Source organism: Sapajus apella, unplaced genomic scaffold (assembly GCF_009761245.1).
Source record: "Sapajus apella isolate SASKATOON/1434 unplaced genomic scaffold, GSC_monkey_1.0 scaffold10, whole genome shotgun sequence".
NCBI lineage: Eukaryota > Metazoa > Chordata > Mammalia > Primates > Cebidae > Sapajus > Sapajus apella.
The window spans coordinates 14,040,077-14,052,794 of NW_022436950.1; the positions used below are offsets into that span (position 1 = coordinate 14,040,077).

General features: G+C 39.9%; 1 protein-coding gene across 5 annotated transcripts in view; it reads right to left on the reverse strand.

Moving 5' to 3' along the window:
- Positions 1–12,718, reverse strand: part of NYAP2 (neuronal tyrosine-phosphorylated phosphoinositide-3-kinase adaptor 2) — a 302,087-nt gene that overhangs the window by 47,365 nt on the left and 242,004 nt on the right. For 4 of the 5 annotated variants that reach the window (XM_032278021.1, XM_032278022.1, XM_032278020.1 and 1 more), the window contains one exon: positions 11,749–11,852. In XM_032278021.1, the coding sequence (XP_032133912.1) occupies positions 11,749–11,852 (104 nt within the window). Of the gene's footprint in view, positions 1–4,933; positions 5,421–11,748; positions 11,853–12,718 lie in introns of those variants that run through there. The other variant, XM_032278023.1, reaches the window with a different exon arrangement.

Sequence of the window (12,718 nt, forward strand, 5' to 3'; positions counted from 1 at the left end):
TCATTATTCATGCTGCAGGCAATGGGCCGCCTTTAAGCATTTTTGCATAGACAGAGTAAACTATGATCACTCTTTTGCTGCTGTGGAGAATGGATCTGGGCACAGAGGGTGAGTTTAGAGGCTGGAGCTGGGAAAATGGGTGAGAGACACTAAACCTGTCATCAAACTGCACAGTCATCTTGTGAGCCTTGTCTGGATTCAAGAGAAAAAAAAGCAGAAATCACAAAGTTGCTGGAGTGGCCCCAGTTCCCTTCTGTACCGTTGTCCTGTGCCCATCTTACTTCGCCTTAACGCCCCATAGATGCTTACAGTAGAGACAGTGCTTTGTACTCTTTTACTCAAAGAATATGTTAAAAATAGCCCATGTTTGGAATAAACAAATGACTGAAAATAAACACATTTAACCCTTCTGATCTAAAGTGTGTTTTGTATTCATTATTTATTTTATATGGATGCAGAAATCAAAATACTTGGAAATTCCACGAGGCTTGGAGCCTGCAATCATCGGATATGAGTGTTCAATTTCTCCAAGGGTAGGTACCTTGTTTCATTACTTAGGTTTATATCAGACAAGCGACAGGACAGACTGTGTTCCTTCCTAGATCGTTGCTTGAATGATAAGCAACTTTGGCTCTGTGAAAAGCCTCTACACCTTTCATATGCAAAGTTGATTGGGTTGGATAGGATTACTCTTGACATCTTTGGTCCTTCAAATAACTTTCCCATTTTCTGGGAACGAAGTCATTTAATGAAGCATTCCAAACACCATCCCTGTCAAAACAGCTGACAAGGAGGGATTATTAACTAGCTCTAACGCAGCATTTACTTTAGAAAACAAACGCTTTGAAGTGACAGTATAGTTGGGGATCCTCCCTCCCACTTTAAAGTGACTGTTCATAGGATTGCTGTGGAAGCCCAGAAGCCAGATAGATCTTGGTGAATACATCTTGGTCTTTTGTGCGTTGTTGGTTAAATCTACACCATTACTCTGGAAGCTGATATCCATGTGTGCGTGTGTGGACAAGGATGTTTTCTTTTCAGAATGTGGAAAGGGTTAGATGTGCTCAAGTGTTTATACTCACAGACACTTGTGCACATGCGCACCCGCAGGGCTGATGTCTCATTATATTAGTCCACAAAAAAATAATAACCAATGAACGAAACTTAGCTTTCTGCCAGGAGTTATATTCCCAACCTCATCTCAATCTTGGAGATTTTGCTCTTAGGTGGCACTCTGCTTAGTTGAAGTCCTACTTGAATTTGTCCTCTCCTATGAAATTTTAGTCTCAAAAAGTCAAAAGGCAAGATCTGGGAAATGGAAGAGTAATTAAATAAATGATGAATTAAAGTGAAGGAAGGTAAGTTTCAGAAGGAGAGCAAATTCCGGGACAGGTGAAATGGCCCATACCTGTAATCACAGCGCTTTGGGAGGCTGAGGTGGGCGGATCACTTGAAGTCAGGAGTTTGAGACCAGCCTGCCCAACATGGTGAAACTCCATCTCTACTAAAAATACAAAAGTTAGCAGGATGTGGTGGCAGGTGCCTGTAATCCCAGCTACTTGGGATTCTCCTGCTGAGGCAGGAGAACCACTTGAACCCAGGAGGCAGAGGTTGCAATGAGCCAGGATTGTGCCACCACACTCCGTCCTGGGTGACAGAGCTAGACTTCATCTCAAAAATATAAAAAAAGAAAGAAAGAAAGTGAAAATTCAAAAAGGAAGCTATATAAGAGGCAACTATGCATAAATCAGGGGTTTGGTAGACAGAATACCTGCTTTTATATCTCATGTCCACATAGCCACTCACTCACGAGTTATAAGACCTTGAGTAGGTAATAGAAACTCTCCAGACTTAGTTTTCTCATCAGTGAAATGGGCATGTGCTGTAAGAACAACATTAGATAATACAGTATTCCGAGCACTTTGCCAAGCACATAAGAAGCCCTCAACCAAAGCTATTTTAGGAATCTGATTTATTTGCAGAAGTGTTTTCGACCTGAGGGATAATGCTCATTTGCAGCACAGAATGAAGAACAAAGGCTTGTCCAGCAGGTGAGCTGGGTGCTAGTGCTAAAGATCTCTAGTGCTTCTTGAGTAAAAATCTCATGGCAAGGATGTATTTATTATTCTCAATGAATTGTAGCGCAACTCTAAGCCAGTTCTACAGCATGTAAACATGTATTCCTAACACGCATGCAATTTAAGTGGAGGTAAATTTCCTCACAAGTTGGAAAGAATACTCTTTTCGGAAACGACTCTCAAGCTATCTGTTTCAAACATGTTAATGGAAAACAAAAGAAATCAAGAAGGAATTCTTTCATTTAATCAGTCATGCGTTTTCTGTTCTTTTCCTTTTCTGTCAGCAAAAGAGGGATAATGATCTTTCCTGGAAACTCAGGTTGAATTAAGGGATTTACAATGCACAGAAGATGTCATAAATACTAACAGCTGCACATATTCATAAATAATGCATAGCACTCTGAGATCACTAGCTGTGAGTCATTTTTTCCCCTCCTTAAAGTATTATTTTAAAAGTCATACTATTTAAAAGTTAGAAAACCTAAAATTGCAAGATTAAAGCAATGAAAAAAAATCCAAAACAAACATCATCAGAAAATGTTGTCATAGATTTCTACAGGCAGTTGCTTATTATCCCAAGCAACACATACATTTTCTCAGTCATAAAACAGTTTTGTTTCATTCAAGTTTTGAAAGCCAAGTATAGCATGCAAAGTGCACTTCAGACGCTAGGTGGCGCCATGTATCCACCTAGTGCTCTACGTTTTCACAGGCTGGATTGGCCCACCCCCTCTGAAGCCAGACATTGATTTTAATAGTTAAATCTATACATTTTATAATGTGAATGTTTCCAGGTTTTTTTTTTTTAAGAGGCATTTAAAACTGGTATAGGGAATCTTTAAGTAAATGTTGAGGTTGGAAAAAAGAAAAGGATCCTGTGGCTGTATACCCTCTCCTGACCCTAGCTCCCTATATAGACTTAATGTTTTCATTGTATTGACTCATACCTTACTTCAAAGAGGTGAATAAGTAGTATTGGGGCAGGAGAGATGACAGTTCTGAAATGCTACCTGTAACCAATTTCTACTTACTTTGCCTCCAAACCACATATGAGACCTGCAAGGTAAGAAGAAATGCCAAATCTAGACTCCCTATTATGGTAAATAAGTCAGCATCTAATTTTGTAATTGTGAAAGGAGTAATGAATATAATCGGCTCCTGTGGTGTACCAAGGGGGGAAATCAATTTGCCCCAGGTGCAGGCAATAAAGAAATGTACTGTACACAGAGAATTTAAAATCCGTGATAGAACCAACTAGAAATCTGTCTGCTTTTTCTTATCATCATGCACTAGCAGGTCTATACCAGCTTGGTGATAGTGGGTGGACCAATCATTCCTTCAGTGACTACTGTCTTTGGAATACCACCGAACTCTCCTCTTTAGAATTTTCCAGCAAGCAGGAGAGTTGAAATTTTTGGAAAGAGGAAAAGCTATTAGGAAAAGGAGAAAGAATTAATATATTTTCCAACAAACAATGTCTGTGCAGGGCTTTACACACCTATGTGATCTCATTAATCCTCAACAACACCCCCAGACTCAGAAAGGTTCAGCAACAGCCACTAATTTATAGAGGCAGGATTCTAATAAATCTTTACTTCCTGTAAGTCTCAGGTTTTTATCTATCTCGGGTTTTTGAGTGGAGAATATCATATTTTTGAGTGGCTAATATCAGGGTTTGAGTGGTAAATCTCAGGTTTTTGAGTGGTTAGTATCATAGGTTCTGCCATTCAATAAATATGAAATCTTGGACGAGGCATGTAACCTCACTCACTTTGGTATCCTTGGTTGTGATGTGGGATGATAATAGTTCCCATCAGTGAGGACAGTAGAACATACCTACAATGAGGCAGGTGTGCTCTGAGCCCAGTCCTGGCACATGATAAGCACATCAGAGGTGTCAACAAACGGCACATAATGTACATTATGCAAACTTCACCTAAGAACCCTGAATAACCTTTTGTCCCTTCCAGACGGTAAAGAAGGCTGGAGTACGTACATCCGTTACTTCACACCGGCAGCCCTGCTGGAGTACGTACATCCGTTACTTCACACCTGCAGCCCTGCTGGAGTACGTACATCCGTTACTTCACACCTGCAGCCCTGCTGGAGTACGTACATCCGTTACTTCACACCTGCAGCCCTGGTGGTTAAGTTGGTAACTCTGACCTCTGATGCTGAAGAGAGAAACACACACAGGTACCAGGGGCAGCCGAGTCAGACAACAGGCACCCTCAGAGTCCACTGGGCCCAATCCCCAGCCTTATTTGTCAATTGGTTCAAGACTTCTTAGAGAACATCTTGCTTCTGATACCCTCCATGCTCTGAGAGAATACATGACAAAGTTGTTGGGGACAGGCGTGAGTTTGTTTTGTTTTATTTCACTCTACCATGGAGTTACTGAGAGACTGATCTTGGGACCACTGGACTTTAAAAAAGTGACCCCTAAATATTCTGCTGCATAAAGTATGTGAAAGTTAATAAGCATGTAATGGCCAAATGATATGCAAGTTACTCAGGCCATACTGCAGCTGAGTTGTAAAGAGTTACCACCATCTGAATTCTTTGTATGAAAGTAGAAAGGAAATAATTCCAACATTTCATTTTATATATTCCTGGATTCAGCTGCTATTGAAAAGTAATAACAAATTTTATTTTCTGCCTTAAATACGACATTAATTAAAGTTCATAGAGAGAGCCATAAAGAACTAAAGCCTAACATGACTATAAAACAATCTGACAGGTCTGTAGAAACCACACATAAGAGAATGCTTTTTTGTGTATTTTTTGCACTTGCATTGTTTTAATGCAACTATGCTACAATACCTGGTAATAGAGCCACTTAGCCACTGACATTCTTATTTGTAATATGAATTTATTCCACATTCCACAGGGCTAGATCCAAATTCTTTGGTAAATATCATTTTATAACAAATAAGCATAATTTTAATAACATCATCTGTGTTAACATAACAGTTTATTTTACAATTTGAAGTTAGTACAGATAAACACTTCTCAAACATGATGCGGATGCTGTACTGTGAACTTGGTGTGGGTGTTCCAAGTCCTCCTGTTAGGGATTTTCATGTTTGGAAAGATATGTAAAGTTGACATGTATGCAGAAGAAAGCAAATAATAGCCATCTTTAACATCAATCTCACAGCCTGAAAGAAGCTGTGTGGTGGTGAGATGCTGTGTGTTAATGAGTACAGATTTTGCTGTTTCTGTTCTGTGTGTTGTTTCTGCTTTTCTTCCATTTCCATCATGTGATGTAATCATGAGCATACAATCAAATCAGCTGTATAAAGGTACAAACGGCATGGAAAACATGTTCTCAGTTCAGGTCTGATAAGAAAATCTGGAATGTCAAAGAATCCCTTCCCCACAAAAAGATAAAATACAGTTGTTCAACACTTGAGCAGCAGATGATAGAGAAGGGCCCTTTGGTCTCCGGGAGTCAGGGTGGCACACACTCCCCAACTACGTATTCTGTGGCTCTCTCACTCCAGCACTGCTTTCTCCTGTCCACCGTAAAACCTTAGTCTCAAGGTAGCAGGCACTTGAAAATGCATCCAACCAATCAGATAAAACGTCCTTGGTCTATAGGACAAGGGGCTTAACTAAAGCATGCATGATTTTGGCAAAACAAGTCATGTCTATGCCCGTAGTAGCCTGAGAATTTTAAAGAGAAAATATTTTTGATGTTTCTCTACCCTTACGCTTTACAGTATTTTGGGTTTTGTTCTTACTTTTCCTTTTTTTTTTTTTTCTCATTTTTCTTTTTCTTTTTTTCTTTTTTCAGATTCAGAGCACAACTGAAAGAGGTTTCCCATATTGCCCTTAGGACTCATTTTTATTTTTCTGCATGATCCTATTGAAGGCAAAAATTAAAAGAGTATGCAGCTTTGCAGCCTTTAAGATTACATTATTCAGAGTTGTGGTGGGCACTCTGGAGATGAAATTAGATTCCTGCTGGGCACAGTGGTTCACGCCTGTAATCCCAGCGCTTTGGGCGCCTGAGGTGAGCACATCACGATATCAGGAGTTTGAGATCAGCCTGGCCAACATGGTGAAACCCTGTCTCTACTAAAAATACAAATAAATTAGCCAGACATAGGCAGGGTAGCACATGCCCGTAATCTCAGCTACTCGGGAGGCAGAGGCAGGAGAATTACTTGAACTCAGAGGTGGAGGTTGCAGTGAGGTGAGATCGCACCATTGCACACCAGCCTAGGCAACAAGAGTGAAACTCTGTCTCAAAGAAAAGGAATTAAATTTCCTTTCTATGCCCTCATTTCATACTCTAGGCTTTACTCTCCTGCCTCCCTTTGTTGTTAGCCTTTCTCACCCTCTATAGGCTCCAAGGCACATTTGATGTGCAAATGTCCCATCTGGAAAGTTAAGTGAAAGCTCAGAACTCACAGACCCTGCTTTGGAAATATTAAGGACTGAAGAACAGGAACAAAATCAAATTGTTTGAGAAAACGTTTTTTTGAAGTGTATATAGAGAAAGATATTTATGGAGAGGGAGGCTAAGTAAGTCAACAAATGACGACTGAGTGTCCCACTTTGTTCAGGGCATCGGAGGAATATCTCTGAACTGAGCACCGTCCTTGCAAAGAAATTCACGCAAGTCCTTCACCTTAGTCTTCACATGTACTGATCCCACATTCCTATGTTTGGGTTGTCTATCTTCTTAAGTACGTAGGAAACAACTCTGGCATCTGAGCATGTTCAGAAATATACTCCAGACATGCATCAAGCTATGGACCCCCTAACACGTTCTTCCATTATCCAGGAATGCTGGCTGGTGCTGGCGTAATCACGTAGCTGTGGAGTCCATGGGAAGGGAGAACCTGCTCTGCTCCAGAGGCAGCCTTGGCAGGCTCTCATTCTCCAGCAAGGTCATCAAGCAAAGGGGAAGTTAGGAGCTTGGTGAGAGACCAGGGGGCTGCTATGAAAAGCGATAAGCATTTGCGAAGTAATCCTAAAGGGGCAAGTTGGAAGAAACGGGGCTTACTACCCTGGATAACATCTATTAAGTACTCAGAAGGGACTGGGCTGGGCAAGTTTTGTCCTGGGTGGTGAGGACGCGGGTATCGCATGACACACAGGACCCACAAAGATCATGGCAAAGCATTATATGGTTTCTAAGCACTCTGTGTATGTTTCTAAAGAGATTTGGTCCGTCAAACTTTGGAATGTGTGTCAAAAGGAAATTACAAGTGACATTTTCTTACTTCCCTCCCCTAAATCAAGGATGATCAGATATAATTCAGGTTAGAGTGATGAACAAGCCTCCGAAGAACCTGGGGTTTCAGTTCAACACTCGGGTCACTCTTAACTTTGTAATTCCTTGACATGAGAATCTGCCATTAAAACAAAAATGTGTTTGTGTTTGTGTGTGTGTGTTTGTGTGTGTGTTTGTGTGTGTATGTGTGTTTGTGTGTGTATGTGTGTGTGCATGTGTGTTTGTATGTGTATGTGTGTTTGTGTGTGTATGAGTGCTTGTGCGTATGTGTGTATATGTGTGTGTGTATGTGTGTTTGTGTGTGTGTATGTGTGTTTGTGTGTAGTGGAGGCTGTGGCTCCCCCTTCCTTCCTAGGAAAATGAATTCAAACATATCTTAGGAACGTTTTTCCAAGGAGAGCTGTAGTTTTGTTTGAAGACACACCTTAGATGCTCCATTCTTGCAGAAAAGCATGGTTTGATATGGCCTATGCCTCAGTTTCTATACCATCATCTGTGCAGTAAGAGTATAGATGGCACTGCCTCCAATGGGATCACTGAAGAAGCAAGCTGAGATCAGCCAGAGATGGAGGAATCACATGAACATCATCTGCTGTCTCTAAGAGCGTTCACATCTCTTTCTTCTGAGTACTTGGCTTCCTACTCTATTACAGAGGATGAAAAAGAGAAAGTCACGTGTTCTCCAAGTTCAATACGTGACTCTGGTGCAGTTTGACTTTTTTAACTGAGAAAATAAATTAAGTTTCTAATGATAGGCACAAAAATTCAGTTTATTTCCAAAGATTTCTATGAAGGCAAATGCCAAAACATGGCTGCATTGCAAGGAAGTTCCAGGAAAGTGTCTCTAAAAGCTCCATGTCTAGTCTATTTGCTCAGGAGTAAATTAAGAAAGAATAAAATTTTATTTTTATCTCCCTGAGTGTCAGAGAATAATGTGTTTTGGAGCAGACTCTAAATGCTTCAGAACTTATATTTTTTTCTAGAGTTTTCCATTTTCTCTTATATATTTTGAGGCTCCAGTCACATATAATGATACATTTCTACAGAACTTATGTCTGCTGAAGTTACCTGAAGCTAAAACTGATTGCAAAGTCAAGCAAACATTACTTTCCTCTTTGTTTATACACAAATTCTGGTGGTGGGCTGTCACTACTGGCCCCAGCCAATAGTGACTGGCATGGGGGCCAGTCACTCTGGTCACCTTTGAGAATCTCTGCTGGAGTGACATCAAGCACTCCCACCTGCCTCCACCTGCAGCACTCCTTAGAGAGCTTCAACCACAACATGAAACAGTAAGTGGCAAACTAGGACCAAGACAACTGAATAGAGATGGGATGAGAACAACAATCTGAAAAGTAGCACACATCTTTCTGCATGAAGGATAGTGCCCGTAATGTGACTGAAATGTCACAGCCTTCGTAAGACCAGATTCCTCCACAGACAAGCACCACTGGAGTCATTTTAGAGGTTAGTGACTGATTTTGTTTTATTTATTTATTTTTTTGAGACAGAATCTCACTCTGTTGCCCAGGCTGGAGTGCAGTGGCACAATCTCAGCTCACTGCAATCTCTGCCTCCCAGGTTCAAGCCACCCTGTCTCAGCCTCCCAAGTAGTTGGGATTACAGGCGTGCGCCACCACGCATACCTGTACTTTTAGTAGAGACAGGGTTTCACTATATTCGTCAGGCTGGTCTGGAACTCCTAACTTCACGTGATCCACCTGCCTCAGCCCCTCAAAGTGTTGGAATGAAGGCGTGAGCCACCGTGCCCGGCCTTCTGTTTGTTTTAAATAGATCACATGGTTTCCAATGATTTTCCTAGTATGGAGTTTATTAATCTCTTATTGAGAATTCTGGGTTTTTAATAACAACCAGGCATCTTAGTGTCGTGAAACTGCTTAAAAAGTGACCAGAGGGATTGTTTGATAATGCTAGGTGTTCCCTATCCTTGTTCAGGTATGAATAGTTATTGTTAGATTCAACCATTTTACTCATCTTTTTTTTCCCCCACTTATTTATTTTATTGCATTTTAGGTTTGGGGGTACATGTGAAGAACACGCAAGATTGTTGCATAGGTACACACGTGGCAGTGTGATTTGCTGCCTTCCTCCCCATCGCCTACATCTGGCATCTCTCCCCTTGCTATCTCATTGTCTTGCATTCCTGAGCACAGGGCAGTGCCATCCTGATTGTAATTTAAAGAGACATCTTAGTCAACACTATGGTTGAGGGCACGGGAATTAGGTGAGAAAAGGACTTTTAATAAGTATTTATTGGCTTTAGTTGAATTCTAAGTCATAGGACTTCAGAGCAATGTTCACATGAGCTATGCTTACCAATTCACCTCGAGTATAGATATACATGCATACTGTAACTGAGCGTAAGCCGCAGAGAAGAAGCCCAGAGGCCAACTTTCTAATTTGTAGCTCTGACAGCCCATGTATGATCTGACTGTGTGTCAGAATCTCTGTCAGCAGGTAAGGAAACTAACAGCATATAAATAGTGCACTAGGCTTTTTCCCTTGATACATTTTGAAGAATGAAGAATGTCCCATCAGGTGAGCAAACGGATGATGATATGAAGGCACAAAGAGTACATCTTGTCTCTATTCTGGAAGTTTATCCCAGGAACCTGCTTTCATTGAGAGTTTGAAGTTTGAAGTGAAGTAGGGTGAAACAGCTCTAAAGACAATTAGGAAAAAAGCAAAACAAAAAACAGGGAACACGAAGCCTCTCTGAGAGTCTGAGGGCAGTATGCTAGCAGGGATCCTAAACTTGAAAACTTGATTGTATTAGTGCAATCCTCTGCCAATTAGCTAAACTTCTCTTCTTTGGTACTCAATGTTTTTAAACTTCGAATGTTGGTAAATAGAATATTTTTGGAATAGGTTTCATCAGCTAAGTTGGCAGTTTATCTTATTTATTATATTCAGTGTCTTACTGTTTCTACTTCTTTTACATCCAAAAAGTGTTTGAGTTGGTACATTTAGTTATAAAGGCATTTAACATTTTAAATTAAGACACAAGAAGATCTAAATGGTACTTGAGATGCCCTTGAGAGAAGCTTCTCATTCCTTGTATTTGTAGATACCTTATATATTTATAAATTAAACCCTTTGCATATTTAAGCCAGATAAAAATACTGAGGTACAATGTCTCTCATTAGAAAAAAATGCAATTATTCTACCTAGTTATGTTTTTAGAACAGCTTGGCATTTAAAATAATTGAAGAATATGTAATTTGCTAATAAGTAATGGACAGTTCCCTTGGAGGTATGGTCACTGTTTTATAAGTTACTATTTCAGAAGGGTTTCATGAATGCAAAGATGATAGCTGGGAAGCAGAGAGGAATCACTCCAGAATGACACCACCCTACTTAACACCCATAATACTTAATAGTAACAACAATTAGGCCTCACAAATTAAGTCAACTTATCGAATTCCTATTGGGTGAGCTAAAGACAGGACATTTATGTGTAGTGATTTTTCCTCATACTCATTCCCCTTCCACAACCATGTACCCAAATGAACATCAGAGCAACATATTATACTGTAAAGGATTAAATGATATTTCAGTTTATGCCTTTATTTCTTGTCTCTTTTCTCCAAGTGATAATTGAGACCTCGTTTACCATGCATGAACACTTACATTCCCTTTCCGAGAACATTTCTGATATTGTTGATATAAGAGAGAAAAGTCATTTATTGAAGGGTTGCCTTATTAATCTGCAGCTTTTGTTAAATATCTTGATTATATGGCCAGTCAATTTGTCTCTATAGCCTAAGAAAGAGGAAAGACTAGCCGCCATACTCAATCCAAATGAGTTAGGATATGAATATTTAAAAGGACATCAATATTCAACAGTGCCTTACAATCATGCTCTAAGCTAAATAAAAATAAAGCAACCAAAAATATTACAGTATAATAGGATCAGAGCTAAGAGATATGTACAAATCCATTGACAACATCTGTGCAAGTGTTGTGGACAAAACGTTTAAAAAGAAATCTACATAAAACAAAGTAGATAAATTTATCAAATATTGATAAATTTTGAGACGGTATAAAAGTACACAAAACATGAAAGAGAGAAAGAATTAAAAAAATAATCACTAAAGCCAATACATATAGTACAAGTTTACTACATTTATATTACAGAATGATGGAAACCAGAGACAAAAACGATTTGATAACAAACAGCAAAGAAAGTTTTACCACCAATCACAAGGAAGAAAGACATTCTTTTTCAGATGAAAACACAGACTGCCAGAACGCATCCCCCTTGCCTCCCAACCCATACACACATAGAAAAATAAAAGCAAATGCAAAAGTTGTCTACAGCCACAGGACAGACAGAGGTGGGGAGCATTTGGCAAGGTGCATCACAGGAAGTCAATCACGATTGGCTAACGATGATGGTACCTGGCTCTGTTGCAGGTCAGCAGTTTGCCTGAGAGGAGTGACTGACGGAGGAGGCACACCTGATGTCGACGCAGACCGGCCTAATTTGCAGCTTACTTTAGGCTCTGGAAACAAGGGGAAAAAGACACAATATTAGCTGACTGACATGTGCAGTAATGAGATGGCTTTTCAGTCTCCCTGTTTGTTTTGCTACTTGTTCTTGAAATACACAAAATGCTCCTGATGTTTGCTAGTAATTAGCAGGTGACAAAACACTTTCAAAATAGTTGACTCTGAAAGGAGCTTTATTCCCAGATGGGCTTCTGGGGTACAAATCTCAGGAGGAAGGCCTTGTGCCCTCCTACATTTTAACCCACTTAGGGTTGGTTTCTATGGAGTCGCCCCTGGAGCCACAACAACCCATTTGGGAAACAAACAAGTACCATGACTATTTTCAGTGTTTCACTTTTAGCTTTGGTCAGTAGGATTTCTGTGTTCTAAGATGTTTCATTCCCCTTCTCCAAAGGGTCTGCTTTCCTTCCTTCCTTCCTTCCATGAAAACTATCATCATGTTTTCAATGTAACATTTCTTCAACTTACCTTGATTTGCATTAAATTTTATGACTATCTTCCAAGACCTTTGCTATCTTTCATATTATTTTTCCAAGTTCAAAAGCTTTCTTCTACCTCATGTCTAATTTGAGGAGCCCAAATTAGCTGCCTACTTCACTGACAGGATGCTTTAGAGATCACAATTTGAGGACTGAAAGAGTTCCCTTGATCCAAGAAGTACAGGAGATATGGGAGGTAGAGATGATGAATTTAAAGACGCATTTGAAGATATTTGATAAAGGAAAAAGAAGCCATGGAAAGAAAAATGGACATCTGTACTTTTATCACAAACTTCAAGGTCAGCTGTTGGTTTTTGAGTGCCTAGTACATTCCAGCTTCTGTGAGGAATGTACTAGGCACTCAAAAATAATATTATAAT